General features: G+C 53.5%; 1 protein-coding gene across 1 annotated transcript; it reads left to right on the top strand.

Moving 5' to 3' along the window:
• The first annotated feature begins 4,286 nt into the window (after nucleotides 1-4,286).
• Fndc5 (fibronectin type III domain containing 5) lies at nucleotides 4,287-11,955 on the top strand. The gene is made up of 6 exons (XM_048434325.3): nucleotides 4,287-4,497; nucleotides 5,967-6,082; nucleotides 6,676-6,874; nucleotides 7,178-7,267; nucleotides 9,451-9,584; nucleotides 9,925-11,955. Exons 1-6 carry the CDS (start codon nucleotides 4,317-4,319, stop codon nucleotides 9,928-9,930), a joined length of 726 nt encoding a protein of 241 aa, XP_048290282.2. The 5' UTR covers nucleotides 4,287-4,316; the 3' UTR covers nucleotides 9,931-11,955.
• Nucleotides 11,956-12,994: the final 1,039 nt, after the last annotated feature.

The raw sequence follows: 12,994 nt of genomic DNA, 5'->3' as shown, positions 1-12,994 counted from the left end.
ATTACACCCAGTGATGGTCCTCAGTTTATGCCGGACTGAGCCCAAACCTCCCTCTTGTGTGCGAGGCAGATGCTCTATAAACAGAGCTTCACGCCCAGCCTCAGAAGAGGTGTGTGTGCCTGTGTGTATGTGTGCCTGTATGTGTGTCTGTGTGTGTGTCTTTGTGCATGTGCCTGTGTGTGTGTCTGTGTGTCTTTGTGTGTGTGTGTGTCTCTGTGTTCATGTGTCTATGTGTGCCTGTGTGTGTACCTATGTGTGTCTGTGGTGTGTACAGGTGTTTTGTCTGCCTGTATATCTGTGCACCACATGCACGCCTCATGCCTGAGGAGGCCAGAGAGGCCATTGGATGCCCTGGAACTGGAGCTACTAAAGGTTGTAAGTTGCCATGTCGGTGCTGAGAACAGAACCCGGGTCCCCTAACAGCGCAACAAGTGCTCTTAACTGCTGAGTCATCCCTCCTGACCCCAGTAACACCTGCTCATGTTTGTCTCACTGGAATGTGAACCCATGGAGGGCTCACCTTGTGCACAGTATGTCCCCAGGACCCCCAGGTTCTTAGTTCTTGGTGCTGACCGGACCAAGCTCCTGGAGTCCCAGCTTCTCTTGCAAGCTGCTGAGAAGAGTCTTTCATGACTAATCCTGTTTTTCCTGCTCTTGGGGTTTTCGTCCAGGGCCAGTAGCTCCCTGACCCTCATGAGGTGCGCACTATTTCCCCTTCCTCCCCTACACAAGCATACACACTGTGCTCTCAAGCTTCTTCCCCCTCCACCTTTCCCTCCTTCCTCCTCTGGTTCCAAGCTAGCTTTTAGGGCTCATTAAGTGCAGGCACTGCCTCCTCCTGGAAGCCCTCCTTGCTTCCTTTCCAGTGAATCCTGTCTTCTGCCCCTAAAAGATCTGGTGCCCTCTGTCTGAAAGCACAGTTCTCTTCCTTATGAAGAACATCATCTTCCTTATTCCTGATCAAGAGAGTTGCTCAAGGGACCAGAACCAGTCTGGCTCATCACCGCGTCCTTGGTACCCAGCCCCAACAGGCGTGGGTTGGAGTGGACCTTAGAAAACATGAGCCTGGCCTAGCCACATCTGAGATTAGACAAGGCAGACCGTAGCTCCTGGCTGTACAACCCACAGCAAACCATTTTCTCTTGCTGAGCATCAGTTTCTTCACCTCTAACATGGGTGGGGTGGTCCTAACTACCAACATTGTGAGGACTTTTGAAGGTGGGAAACGCTGGTGAGCAGTGGGTCCCTGGGCTTTGCAACTTCTCCTGTGAGCGTCAAGCCCTTCTGTCCTCTGTGGAAGAATGCCCTGGAGTCTTATCCTGAAAGGTCTTTAGAGGTGGGGGGGGGGCAGAATGGAGAATGGAGGCTAAAGATACACATTATCTTAAAACTGCAAATAGCACAGGTTGAGAACGGAGGTCTCCTTTATTGTACTCCAAAGCAATCTCTTGCCTTCTCCTGAATCCCCCTGTGACTTGGGACTACGTCTAAAGATCACATTAGATAGGGACCATGTCTGTTCCAAGACTGGACAAAAGCCTTCCTATTCTAGATGACAACCTACGACAGAGACAGGCTCTGAGACACCTCAGAGAGTCGAAATGTGGGTGAGTCCTTTGGTGTCTGTGTCTTCAGAGAGTCAGGCATGTAAAGAAACATGAATGCAGCCGGGGAGGACACATTCCTGCTCTCCTGACCCTCCCCTTTCTCAAATGCAGTTCATATGCTGTGTGTCCTTCCTGAATGCTGCCTGGAGCCGGGTACACAGCAGGTGCTCAATAAGTGAGTGATAGAAGGATGGGTTTCTTCTGGACAGCCACAAACATTTCTGAACACCTGCTGAATTCGTAGCCTTAGCACTGTGCTAAGGCAGGGAGCACTGGCTGGCGGGTATAAAGATCTGGCAAACCCCTTCCCAGGCTCCCTCGGGGCACCTCCGGGTTCTTTCAGTTCTTACCACCCTCAACCAGCTCCTTCTGGGTGCTAGATTCCAAACTAGGGCTTCCTCCAGAAATGAGAATGCCCCAGTACCTCGAGAATCCTGATAAGGCTTCGTGGGAATCCTGGGAACCCCTATGGGTACAACTCTTTACATTCTTATAGTCTGCCATGTCCCCTCCACTAGCTCCCAGCAGCCTCTGCTCATTGCTCCCAGACAGTGAACATTGCCCTGTCCGTCGTTCCCCCCCCCCCCCCCCCCCCCCCCCGCCCCACAACGCCCTACAACAGCCTGGGGTTTTTCCAGAATGGCCAGCAGGTGGCGTGTAGGCTCCCCTCTCTCCATTACTGGACAATAGGCTGCATCCCACCCGGACCCTCTCCCTCCTTTTTCCACAGCTTGGATAAAACCGTGACCTCTGTCTGACCCCTTTCTTTCCTGCTGCTCCAGTAATGGCTAAGGAGACTCCGAGACTCTGGTTGCTCCTACAGGCCCCGGGTAGTCTGAGAAAGGCAAGGAGGTCCTTGGGGGTTAAGCTGCAGTTGGTGGGGTGGGGCTGGTAGGGCAGGGCAGGCAGCAGCTGCAAACCAAAAGAGAATGAGAAAAAGAAGGGGGAAGGTCCCTGGCTGGGCTACTACCCCAAGCAGGTCCAGGTCCCAACAAGGTCCCAGCTAAGGCTCATCCCCAAGACAGGGTATGTGACCAAGGAAATGGATGGTGTGAGGGAGAGGGGCGTCAGTCTGCCCATCATGGCAGTCCTGGGGGTGCAGAGGCTTGGGTGGTATGATCAGAAAGTTCAACAGAACCTCCTGAACCACCTCCCACCCCATTCTCCCCAAAGTCCAGGTAGAAACTTGGGAGGGGGGGCAGAGGGAAGAGTCCTTGGGGGCAGGCATTAGTAAAGAAGTGTCCTGCGACTCCTTTTGCCTCATGATGGAGTTTGCACCAAGCTCAGGGACCTCTATCTGTATGCCTCCATTTTTTAACCTAAGGCCTGGGGATGGATGACCTTGAAGGGACTTTGTTCATCCTCTTTAGGAAGAGATCTCTGTGACAAAGGAGTGTCCCACCCACCCACCCACCCACCACTGAAGGGTGAGCTTTCAGATGGGGGCATGACAAAGCCCTTTGTGTAGGGAGGCCAAAAGACTCTCTCTGGTCTAGCCTTCCTCCCTAGTCTTGCTTCTCTGACTGGGGCTGGGTTAAAGGATGCTCCAGGCTGGGGTTGGGGGCTTTCTGTTGTCCTGTAGGAAAGGATAGCGGGTGTGGGATGAAGGCTTCTCTCTACCTCTCAGACCTTCTCAGGAGTGACAGAAGGGTGTGTGAGGACAGGATGGCATGTGGTTGTTCCAAGGCAGGGAAGAAAAGGTTTTATCAAAGTGTGTTAATTAGCTGAAGCTATCTGCCACATCTCCAGCCCCTAGCACTTAGAGCCATTAGCTAAATCGATGCTCAGAATGGGCATAATGGTCCCCAAAGTCTCTGGAAACCGCAGCCTCTGCCCCGTGTTTCTTGAAGAAACATGGTTCTAGATTGTTCTTTTAATAATCTAGAATGTGAGCAGCTTTATAGAGAGATTTTAAACGCTGGAGTGTTGAAGTCACTCTGGGTAAGGGGTCTGTTGAGTCAAGCCCAAATTTGGAACTCAGACAGAGCATCCTGGGTTCAAATCATGACTGTGGAGGGTCCTTGCACAAAACAACTATCCAAACTGCAGTGGCCAGCTACATGAAACGCCCACAGTGGAGTGGACCTTAGGGGCTGCAGTGAGAATGAAGTCCCATACCCAAGAAGGTCCACAGAGTGCCTGTGTCTAGCAGATGTTCACAGTGCTCGCGAGGGGATTAAAAATAGGCGTGAGAAAAAGAAAAGGCTGGCCTTGGGTCTCAGCTAGACCTCCAAAAAGTCAAAGGAGACCCTCCTCAGCCCCAAAGGACACACGGAGCCCCTCCCCAGAGTATCCTGTCCGTACCCTACTTACACCCCCCGTAGCGTGTGTGTGTTGTTGTGTGTGTGCCTGGGGTGTGGGCTGGAGTGAGAGGTGGGGCACAGATGGGCATCTCCCAAACACTTGTCCTCCCTCTCTCCCCTGGGGAAGGGCCGGGCCGGGTCAAGACTGTGGCTGGGACTGGCAGTGGAGCGGTGCTGCGGCTCCTGCACTGGCCAGAGAGCGGGAGCCGCGGATCCCCGAAGCCCCTGGCTTTCCAGGAGCGTCCAAAAACGGGATAGGGGACAGGAGTGGGGGCGCCCTCAGTCCTCACCCCGCCCCCGCCCTCTCCCCGCAGCGGGGGCGCCCCGCCCCCCGGGCGCCCGACGTGGACGCGGCCGCTGCCGCTGCCGCCGCCGCCGCGCGGGAGTCGCTGTCCGCGGAACCGATATGCAGGCGGCGCGGGCCGGCGCGGGGCGGCCGGGCCGGGAGGGCCGTGGGCTGGAGTGCGAGCGAGAGCGGCCGCCGGGCGCAGGAGTCGCCATGCCCCTCGGGCCGCCGTGCGCCTGGCCGCCCCGCGCCGCGCTCCGCCTGTGGCTGGGCTGCGTCTGCTTCGCGCTGGTGCAGGCGGGTAAGGGGGCCCGGGGCCGGGGCCGGGCGGAGAGGGTACAGCCTCCCCTCCTACGCTGCCACAGGGGAGTTCTCGGTTCCCTTTCCGCTCCCTGAGGACCTCCTGTGTCCCCTGCTCCCTACTCTCCTAGCCCGACCTCAGCGCCTCCGAACCTTCTTGACCCCTAGACCCGTCCTTCAGCCACTTAACCTCTTCCCTGGGATTTTAGGATCTTGATCCCTTCAGGCCATCCCCTAACCCTGGGTCTTTGCCTCAGTCACCTTTTCTGGCCCTGGGAGCAGCTGAGGACACCAGTGCCCCACCTTGGGCCTCCCTCTGTATCCCTAAAGACCTTTCTCAGAGACCCACAGGCAGCCGCACCTCTCTGTGCTGGAGCGACCATGAAGACAAGAACTGGAACCTGAGGTTGCAGGGTGTGTGTGGGGGCCCAAGCCTGCTACAGTCAGTGTCTGGCCCACCCCACGGGGCCCTGCCTCCCCAGATCACTCGGATCTGTCCCTCCTGGCTGCTGCTGCTACCCTCCCCCCATCTCTTTCCTTGCCCTGCTTCTGTGTCCGTGTCTGTCTCTAATGCTCCACTTGTCGGCTCTCTAGATCTGTGACCGCAGCCACCTGTCTGTGTCCTTCTGTCCCTTTCCATCTGCATGTCTGGCATAATCCCGGGGCCTTGAGTCCACTCATCTGAGAGGTATGGGGTTACTGCTCAGGCCCAGGGCTTCTAATCACAACACCTGCCCTCTTGAGAGACAGCCCCGTGTGACTCTCCTCTCCCAGAAGGTCCTTGCTGTCCTGCTCCCCCATTGCTTTCCCACTTACTCTCTGAAATTTCCCCCCTTCTCCTTCTTCCTTCACCCAGAAGGCTTTGCCCTATCCTGGTGTCTCTCCACCGAGGGGCCCTGCTCCGAATGCCTCTCTCTAACTTCCTCCATCCCCGACACTTGAGGCCCCACGGAATATGGAGAGGTTCACACAGAGCGCTCTGCCCAGCTCACCACAATCCTGAGTTGCCCCTCACTCCCATGCCAGGGCTCAGCCCTTCCTGGCTCTTCATCTCGGGGTCTGTCTCCTTCCCTCAAGGTCACTCAGTTGACCGCATGGGGTTATAGAAAGGACCATGAACCAGGAGTCCTTGTGACTGCTTTCCATCTGATTAATCAGCTTCTACAGCTCTGCTCAGCTTTCCCCCACCTCCATACCTAACCACCCATCTACTAGACCTCATCCTGGCTGAGGCCTAGGCTCATCAGTTTTACCTAAGGACCCTTGGTTTGGCCAGTCTGTAGCAAGCAGGAGCTTCCCTACCAGTCACAAGGAGCCTGGAGCCTCTCAACCATCCAAGGCCCAGCTGAAGCCTTGGGTTCTCTTCTCCCTCTCCACATAGCCTCCCCCAGCTTTCCCCTTTCTCATTTCTGGTGACACTGGGCCTCAGAGCCGGGCATGCTCAGGCTCAGGTGCCTCCCTGCCCTACAGACAGCCCCTCAGCCCCAGTGAATGTCACCGTCAGGCACCTCAAGGCCAACTCTGCAGTGGTCAGCTGGGACGTCCTGGAGGATGAGGTCATCATCGGGTTTGCCATCTCTCAGCAGGTAACCCTTGAGGGCGCTTGGGAGGAGAGGGCATATCAAGACGGTGACAGAAAACTGGAAGCAAACAGTGTTGCATGCCTGTAATCCCAGAACTCAGGAGGCATGGCAGAAGGATTGCAAGTTCAAGGCCAGTCAGGCAACATGGCAAGACCCAGTCTTTAAAAAAAAAAAAAAACTGAAAAGAAAAAGAAAAGAGAGGATAGTGTCTAGTATCTGTCTGGGATGGAGGATGGTGGCAGAGAAACAGAAAAGGGAAAGAAACACAGGACAAGAGATATGAGTGCCAAGCTGTACATTTAGCTTAGAATTGTGGCCACAGAAAGTCAGTGGAGAAGGGTTTGGGAATGGAAGTTCAGAGCATGGGTCTGACCTCAGACACACAGGAGTTTGGGACGCATTGGCATTCTCAGTCGCTGTGTGGCCTTGGGCAACATCCTGACCTCTCTGAGCCCGTTTTCTTAGCTGTACCGTGGCGATAATGGCACCCAAGGGCGGGATGATGGTGATGTACGTGAAAAGGACTTGTCACTGCGGAAGTGGGCAGTGTAGGGTTGGTGCTGGCACACTGACATACCAAGCCCTCCCCCTTTCAGAAGAAAGATGTGCGGATGCTCCGCTTCATCCAGGAGGTGAACACCACCACGCGATCGTGTGCGCTCTGGGATCTTGAGGAGGACACAGAATACATCGTGCACGTGCAGGCCATCTCCATCCAGGGCCAGAGCCCAGCTAGCGAGCCTCTGCTCTTCAAGACCCCACGCGAGGCTGAGAAGATGGCGTCGAAGAATAAAGGCAAGCCTGGGCATGCTAGAGTCCCAGGGTGGGGGCAGTTAGGCGAGGGTGGTTGGGCAGAGCAGGGAGGAAGCAAAAGCACCTCAAAAGATGGAGGTTTGCTTTGAGGAGGAGACTGGTGTGTAAACGCCCCCCTTTGGATTGAGTCCAAATGCTGCCACCCCAAGCAGCCTTCACGATGTTCCTGGAACTCTTCATGTTGGGTGTCTTGGCATCGGTAGAGGCACTTCTTCTTGTGGGCTTGGCCCTGGAGGAGTGGCTGGGGAGGAAAGGAGCCCAGCACTAGCTAATGTCTCCCCACAGACGAGGTGACCATGAAGGAGATGGGGAGGAACCAGCAGCTGCGAACAGGCGAGGTGCTGATCATCGTGGTGGTCCTCTTCATGTGGGCAGGTGAGTCAGGCCTCCAGGGCCTTCTTCACTCACCCTCGAGGAACTGAGGGCCCCAACCCACCGTCACCAAGGGTAGGGGGCTTGCAGATGTCTAGGAGGGGGTGAAACCCCTAAGTCCTGCCTGTGGCGGCTCTGAGAGCTAAATCTGACCTTTTCTCTAGTCCCCTCCACCCAAAACACAGCATGGTATTACTGTCTTGTATGCTGTGGACACGCTTGCCTTCTTCCCCGCAGAAGTGGTCCAGCCTCCTAGGCAGGTCCAGTCAGTGTACCGTAGTCACAGCTTCCTCCTCTTCTGGGATGCTGGGCATCTGCAGTCATCAAGCTTGGGAAGCTCAGCGAGGAAGGCACTGCCTGACCTCAGACTTGGAGCACTCTCTTCAACTACCTATTTTCCTAGATGCGGCTGAGCTGCAACCACACAGATCGCCCATCTGCCCATAGCAATGGCCTTCCAGCCTTTGTGGGCCCACAGCATGGTGTCCCTCTTTAGTCTTTGTGTAATTTGGGTGGGTAACTCTCTTTTCTTCCTAGTCTCTAGCTCCCTGAGGATAAAGTCCACATCATTCATCCTTATATTCAATACAACCAACCACTCCATTCCAGACTCCACTCCACTCCACTCTAGAAGAGCCTTGTGCTTGCAAGGAACTTGGGCTGCAACAAGATTGGGCTTAACTATAATTGAATATAATGAGTGCTATAGTTGTTCTAATGTGGAGAAGGGCTGGAGAGATGGCTCAGAGGTTAAGAGCAGTTGATACTGATCTTCCAGAGGACCCCAGGTTAGTACCCAGCATCCATATCAGGTGACTCACAACCACCAGAAACTCCAGTTCCAGGGGATCCAACACTTCTGCCTCTGTGGGCATCTGTACCCACATGCACACACACAAAATTAAAAATAATAAAAAACCAATAAACTTAAAAATAGCACTAATACGAGAAAAGAAAAGGAGATGAGGTTCAATTCTGGAGCTAGAAGTAGAAAATTTTAAAAAATTTAAATTAAAACAAAACAAAAAACATAGGGGCTGGAGGTGTGACTCCGTGGTAGAGTGCTTGCCCATCATCCCTGAGGTCTTAGGTCCAATCTCCAACACTGAAGACAGGACAAAAGACCTAGAGCAGAGGCAACATGGGAACTGAGCTGTGAGGGCTGAACAGAAGCTAACCAGGCAGCCAACAGAGGAAGGTTGTTCGCGATAAGAGCTTCAAGAAACATCAAATTAAGCTCACAGACTGACTGAGGGTAGCTGTGGCCTGTGACAGAGCGTGGGGTGTCAGGAACAAAGGGTAGAGAGTCTGAGGGCTGGAGTCTTTTGAGATTTGAACACCATACTCAAGCCTGATCAAGCTGAGGGCAGACTGTTGAAGAAGCATTTGGGGGAGGGGGGAATGCTTCTTATTCCCACAAAAAAGCAGGTACTCGAGAAAAGGCAGGAAGACAAGGGCTAGACAAAAGAGGAGGTTTGATTATGTGGTACATTATTAGGCTTGGCACAGACAGTGTTTACATAATCACAACGCTATAAACAGAAAATTAACCCAAACTTGTGGTGGAAGTCTATTAGGATGTTGGAGAGGGAAGTTGTTGGGCTTCATCTACTATGATGGGAAGTTGGGAGCGATCTCAGATGGACCAGGAACACTATACAGGCAGAATGGGAAGCGTTTCTTGAACCGGAGTTAGCAGTGTGAGTACTATCTGAGTTACTAGGTTACTAGTCAGTGAATAGCTCTGAGCATCACCTCCCTGCTGCCCCACGGTGTGACCTTGAGAGTTACTGACACCCTCTCACCAGTGTGCTCCCTTGTGCCCTGGGACTAATAATAATAGGTTGGAGTTGTAAGGATCAAGTGAAATTGACTACGTCAGTTCACAGCACAGGGCCTGGAATAGGCTCAGCAAATGCCGTTAGCGTTCCTGTGGCGGCCGTCAGAGGCTTAAAGAAAGGGTAACAGGGAGACATATGATCAGATCTGTGCTGTGGGAGGGCCAGCCCAGCAGCAGAGAAAGGAATGGCTCATGCCCGGGTAGATGGGAAAAGGTGCCAGAGGCTGGAGGGAGGCTGCAGCAGCGCAGAGGCCATCTGGAGATGGCAGCAAGCCCTGGAGGGGAAAAGGCAGGCAAGGTAAGAAATCAGTCCCGGGCCTCTGACCGCTCCTGCTTGTCTTCCTAGGTGTTATAGCCCTCTTCTGCCGCCAGTATGACATCATCAAGGACAATGAGCCCAATAACAACAAGGAGAAAACCAAGAGTGCATCAGAAACCAGCACACCAGAGCACCAGGGCGGGGGTCTCCTCCGCAGCAAGGTTAGGGTGACATCTGGGCTTGGTGGATGGCCCTGTGCCTTAAACATCTGTAGACCCTGGACTGCAGAAGGGGTCAACTCAGGGCCTGGCATGGCAGCAGCTGGGCAAAGCCAAGCTTGGCTGCCGCCTGTGTGACACAGGGGACACTGCAAATTGATTTTGGATCCTTGCCTTTTGCAGGGTGCCAAGGGCCAGCGGTGCTTTGTTTTGTTTTTTTATAAGATAGCCAATGGGAACGGAAGAGTTCCTGGTTGATGTGGGAGAGACAGCAAGTGTAGGGGTGATGTGTCTGGGGTGGTGTTTTATGTCTGTCCCTTCATTTCCTCTTGTGTGAAAACAGATATGAAGCCTTTTCAGTGTGCGCTCTGAGCAGCTCAGGAGACAGTAGAGAATGTGAGAGGACCTCGTTGTTCTGATGATGACTGTCCAACAAATATCTGGCCCTCTCTGCATCTCCTTCCCCGTCCATCTTCTCCTATCATCGGGCTTTACTATCTTCTCTCTTGGCTTCTCTCTTTCTGATGTCTTGTCCTGAAGCCTCTCATTAACCCTTAACTCCAGGAGCACCTCAACAACGCCAGTGGCCGAGGCCGCACCCAGAGACAGAACTGTGGAATGTGAGAGAGCCAACCCAAGGGAGGTCTTGGCTGTGGACAGACTGGGTGCCAGGGTTCTCAGTCCAGGACTCATGTCTTGGCCACTCAGCTTGACCAAAGGCTGTGTGTGAAAGGGCAGAGATGACTTCCAGGCAGAGCTATTCTTTTCTTCCTGTGGGGACAAGAGCCTGGCATTTGGGCTATAGCTCTGCTGGTCCTTCTCTCCTCTGCCCGGTTTCCCATCTTGCAAGAAGTTTATTCAACCAGCTCTGGCCACTTCTCTTGTTTGGTCCCTTCCCAGTTTCCAAACAAGCCCTCAATGAACATCATCAAAGTGTGGCTGGCCCCGTCTGCAGGGGGAGGCTTTCATTCTCTGCTGGTCCCTGCGTCCTTCCTGGGCACAGGGTGAACGTTGACTAAAGTGGTGGGGGCACAGCTAGCCACAGTTCCTCTGCCCCATCTTAGTCTGATGATGGAGGCTGAACTATAAACCCAAATTCTGCAAAAGCCAAAAAACCAAACAACAAAGAAAAAGCCACAAAGCTAGAAGGCCTGGTCTGCACTCTGGAGGAGACAACACCATGCTGCATGAGACCCAGCCTCCCACCTCCCACTTCTGGACTGGCTTCCTCTTTGAGATAATGTGCAAAGCTCTGGGAGAGAGCAAGCACCAAGAGTGGCTTGAGCTGTGTCGGTTCAACCAAGTGCTCCAGAGAAGCTGTGGAGCTGCCTGCTTCTCAGGGTCCTGACTCCATCAGGCCCTATCTAGCCCAGTCAGAAAGGACATCTGCAGTGTGAGGCACACCTTTGCAATGCGTGTGATGTTATTGTTTTGCCGCTTGGAAAACAGTCAGAGGGCTGCACTCCAGAGGGCAGAGGCTTCTGCGGAGGCCTGAGCTGATTGCTGGTGTCTTCAGTCTTTGCAGTGAGATCAGGACGGATTCTGAGAAGACCTGGAAGGTGGTGTCTCAGCACTGCAGCAGCGTCAGCTTGGGTAACCGGAAAGGGCACATCTATAGCCTACACCCTAGGGGCTGCTGAGCGACCTGCTGGAAAGCCATTCACCAGGCAGAGAGCAGCTTTGCTGTCACTACTGGCCCCTGAGTCTTTGGATCTTGCCGTCTCATTCAGGGTCCTATGAAAGTTATCCAGGGTTCTCATGCCCTTCCCTAGAGCTTGAAGTGTGAAGTGACAGCTAGTTCTCCCTGTTACCTATTCTTTTTCCTCTCCTCTGCCCCTTTCTTTTCTCTTTCTTTCTTTCTTTTTTTTTTTTTTTTTAAAAAAAAAGGTGCTTGATGAGGCAAGCGGACTTCTCTGGGATATGCACCATGGCTGCCAAATACCTGCCTGGGAAAAGTAGACTCTACATCTTCCATTGTTGGCTAAGGTCATGTAGGAGGCTGTTCCCAGCACATAGCAGGTGCTTGGTCATTATTTGTTGTACTGAATGATGCACACTGGTGCCCAAGTCAGAGAGCTGAAAGCCATCACCCAGTGACTGCCCCTTCATTTGGGTCTATAACAGCTCTCAGGACTGGGTCAGCCACCACTGCTTGCTCCAAGTGTGGCGGCACAGGAGAGACAGATCAGGGCAGATGTCAGCAAAACAAAGGGCTTCCTCCTGGGAGGGCATGAGGTTCCACTCATTGTCTTGTGACTTCCATCCCTGCTGAATGGGGCTGCAAGGCCAAGGCTCCTTAAGAAAGGTCCTTACCTCGATCCAGTTAGAGCAATAACCACTTTTTAAATGTAAAATAAAGACAAATGAAAAGGCACACCCTTGTCCTCTGGTAAATGCCCAAACGTTGCCCTCTTTTTCTGGCAATTGGCAGCAAGTCAGGGTGTGTGGAGGAGGGAGTCAGTTCTCTTCCATTTTGGCCTGCAGCTTCTTAGGGACATGCCTGCCAGCCAAGCTGGAGTTGGAAGGGAATTCTCGAACAGATGGGGGTGCACGTGCAGGGGAAGAAAATAGATGCTCCACCATCCTCTTTCTGAGGCTCCTCTCTAAACTCGGCTTGGGCTGCCTCACCACATAGGTATGCAGGCGCCTGCTCGGTTTCTTAAAACAAAGGGTTTTCCTCTCAGGAGAGCACTGTGTGCTTATTCCTGCCAGAGGACTGTGTATGGTTCTTAGCTGGGGTGCGTAAGGAAGGAGGAGAGAATTGCAAAGACTGCTTTCTGCAGAAATCATTCAGTGCTCACTTCGTGCTCTTCTGGGCTGTTAAAGGAACATCATTAAGATCCCAACGGCAGGCTGAAAGGCAGGCAGAGTAATGATGCCATTAGCCAATGAGTGAACTAGGAAATGGGGCACCTCGAACATTCCTGTCCAGAGCCAGGGGAGAGAACGTCAGATGTGCAGTGCTTAGAGCAGGCTGCTCAGGTCCCAAGAGCAGAGGGAGAGGGTCTCAGAAGCCTTTGAAGAGTCAGAGCTCTAAGCCCAGGCTCTCTGCTCATATACTTCCGACTGAGAAGCATAGGTAGAGGTATTTAGCAGGGTTTGGAGGGCAAGGTTCCCTGTCCATCCGTGCCTGTGGGTGCACCCCAGGAAAGAGTAAGCTGCTCCTCTAGCGTAAAGGCCTGTCCTCCCTCCCGAAATGATGACGGCTCTCTTCTGGAATCAATTGCTATTTGCAGTCAAACGCCACAGCTACTACTTGAGAAGCGCTTCCTCCCTTCCTCCCAGATGACTCCAAAGGTTCCTTGCAGTTTAGGAAAGCTGAGACCAGGACCACAGCAGGCAGAAGACCCTGACCTTGGGCAGTCACTTCTCTGAGGGTGGAGTAGGCTTCCTTTCTACCAATCCCACATTCA

Source organism: Myodes glareolus, chromosome 3, assembly GCF_982192425.1.
Source record: "Myodes glareolus chromosome 3, mMyoGla1.1, whole genome shotgun sequence".
Classification (NCBI taxonomy): domain Eukaryota; kingdom Metazoa; phylum Chordata; class Mammalia; order Rodentia; family Cricetidae; genus Myodes; species Myodes glareolus.
Note: the sequence above shows the minus strand (reverse complement) of the source record. Positions and strands in the feature narration are given on the sequence as shown.

Coding starts and splice junctions, on each gene's coding strand:
- Fndc5 (XM_048434325.3), top strand. CDS start 4,317: ATGCAGGCGGCGCGGGCCGGCGCGGGGCGGCCGGGCCGGGAGGGCCGT. Junction 4,498..5,966: donor CTTCGCGCTGGTGCAGGCGG/GTAAGGGGGCCC, acceptor CCTGCCCTACAG/ACAGCCCCTCAGCCCCAGTG. Junction 6,083..6,675: donor GGTTTGCCATCTCTCAGCAG/GTAACCCTTGAG, acceptor TCCCCCTTTCAG/AAGAAAGATGTGCGGATGCT.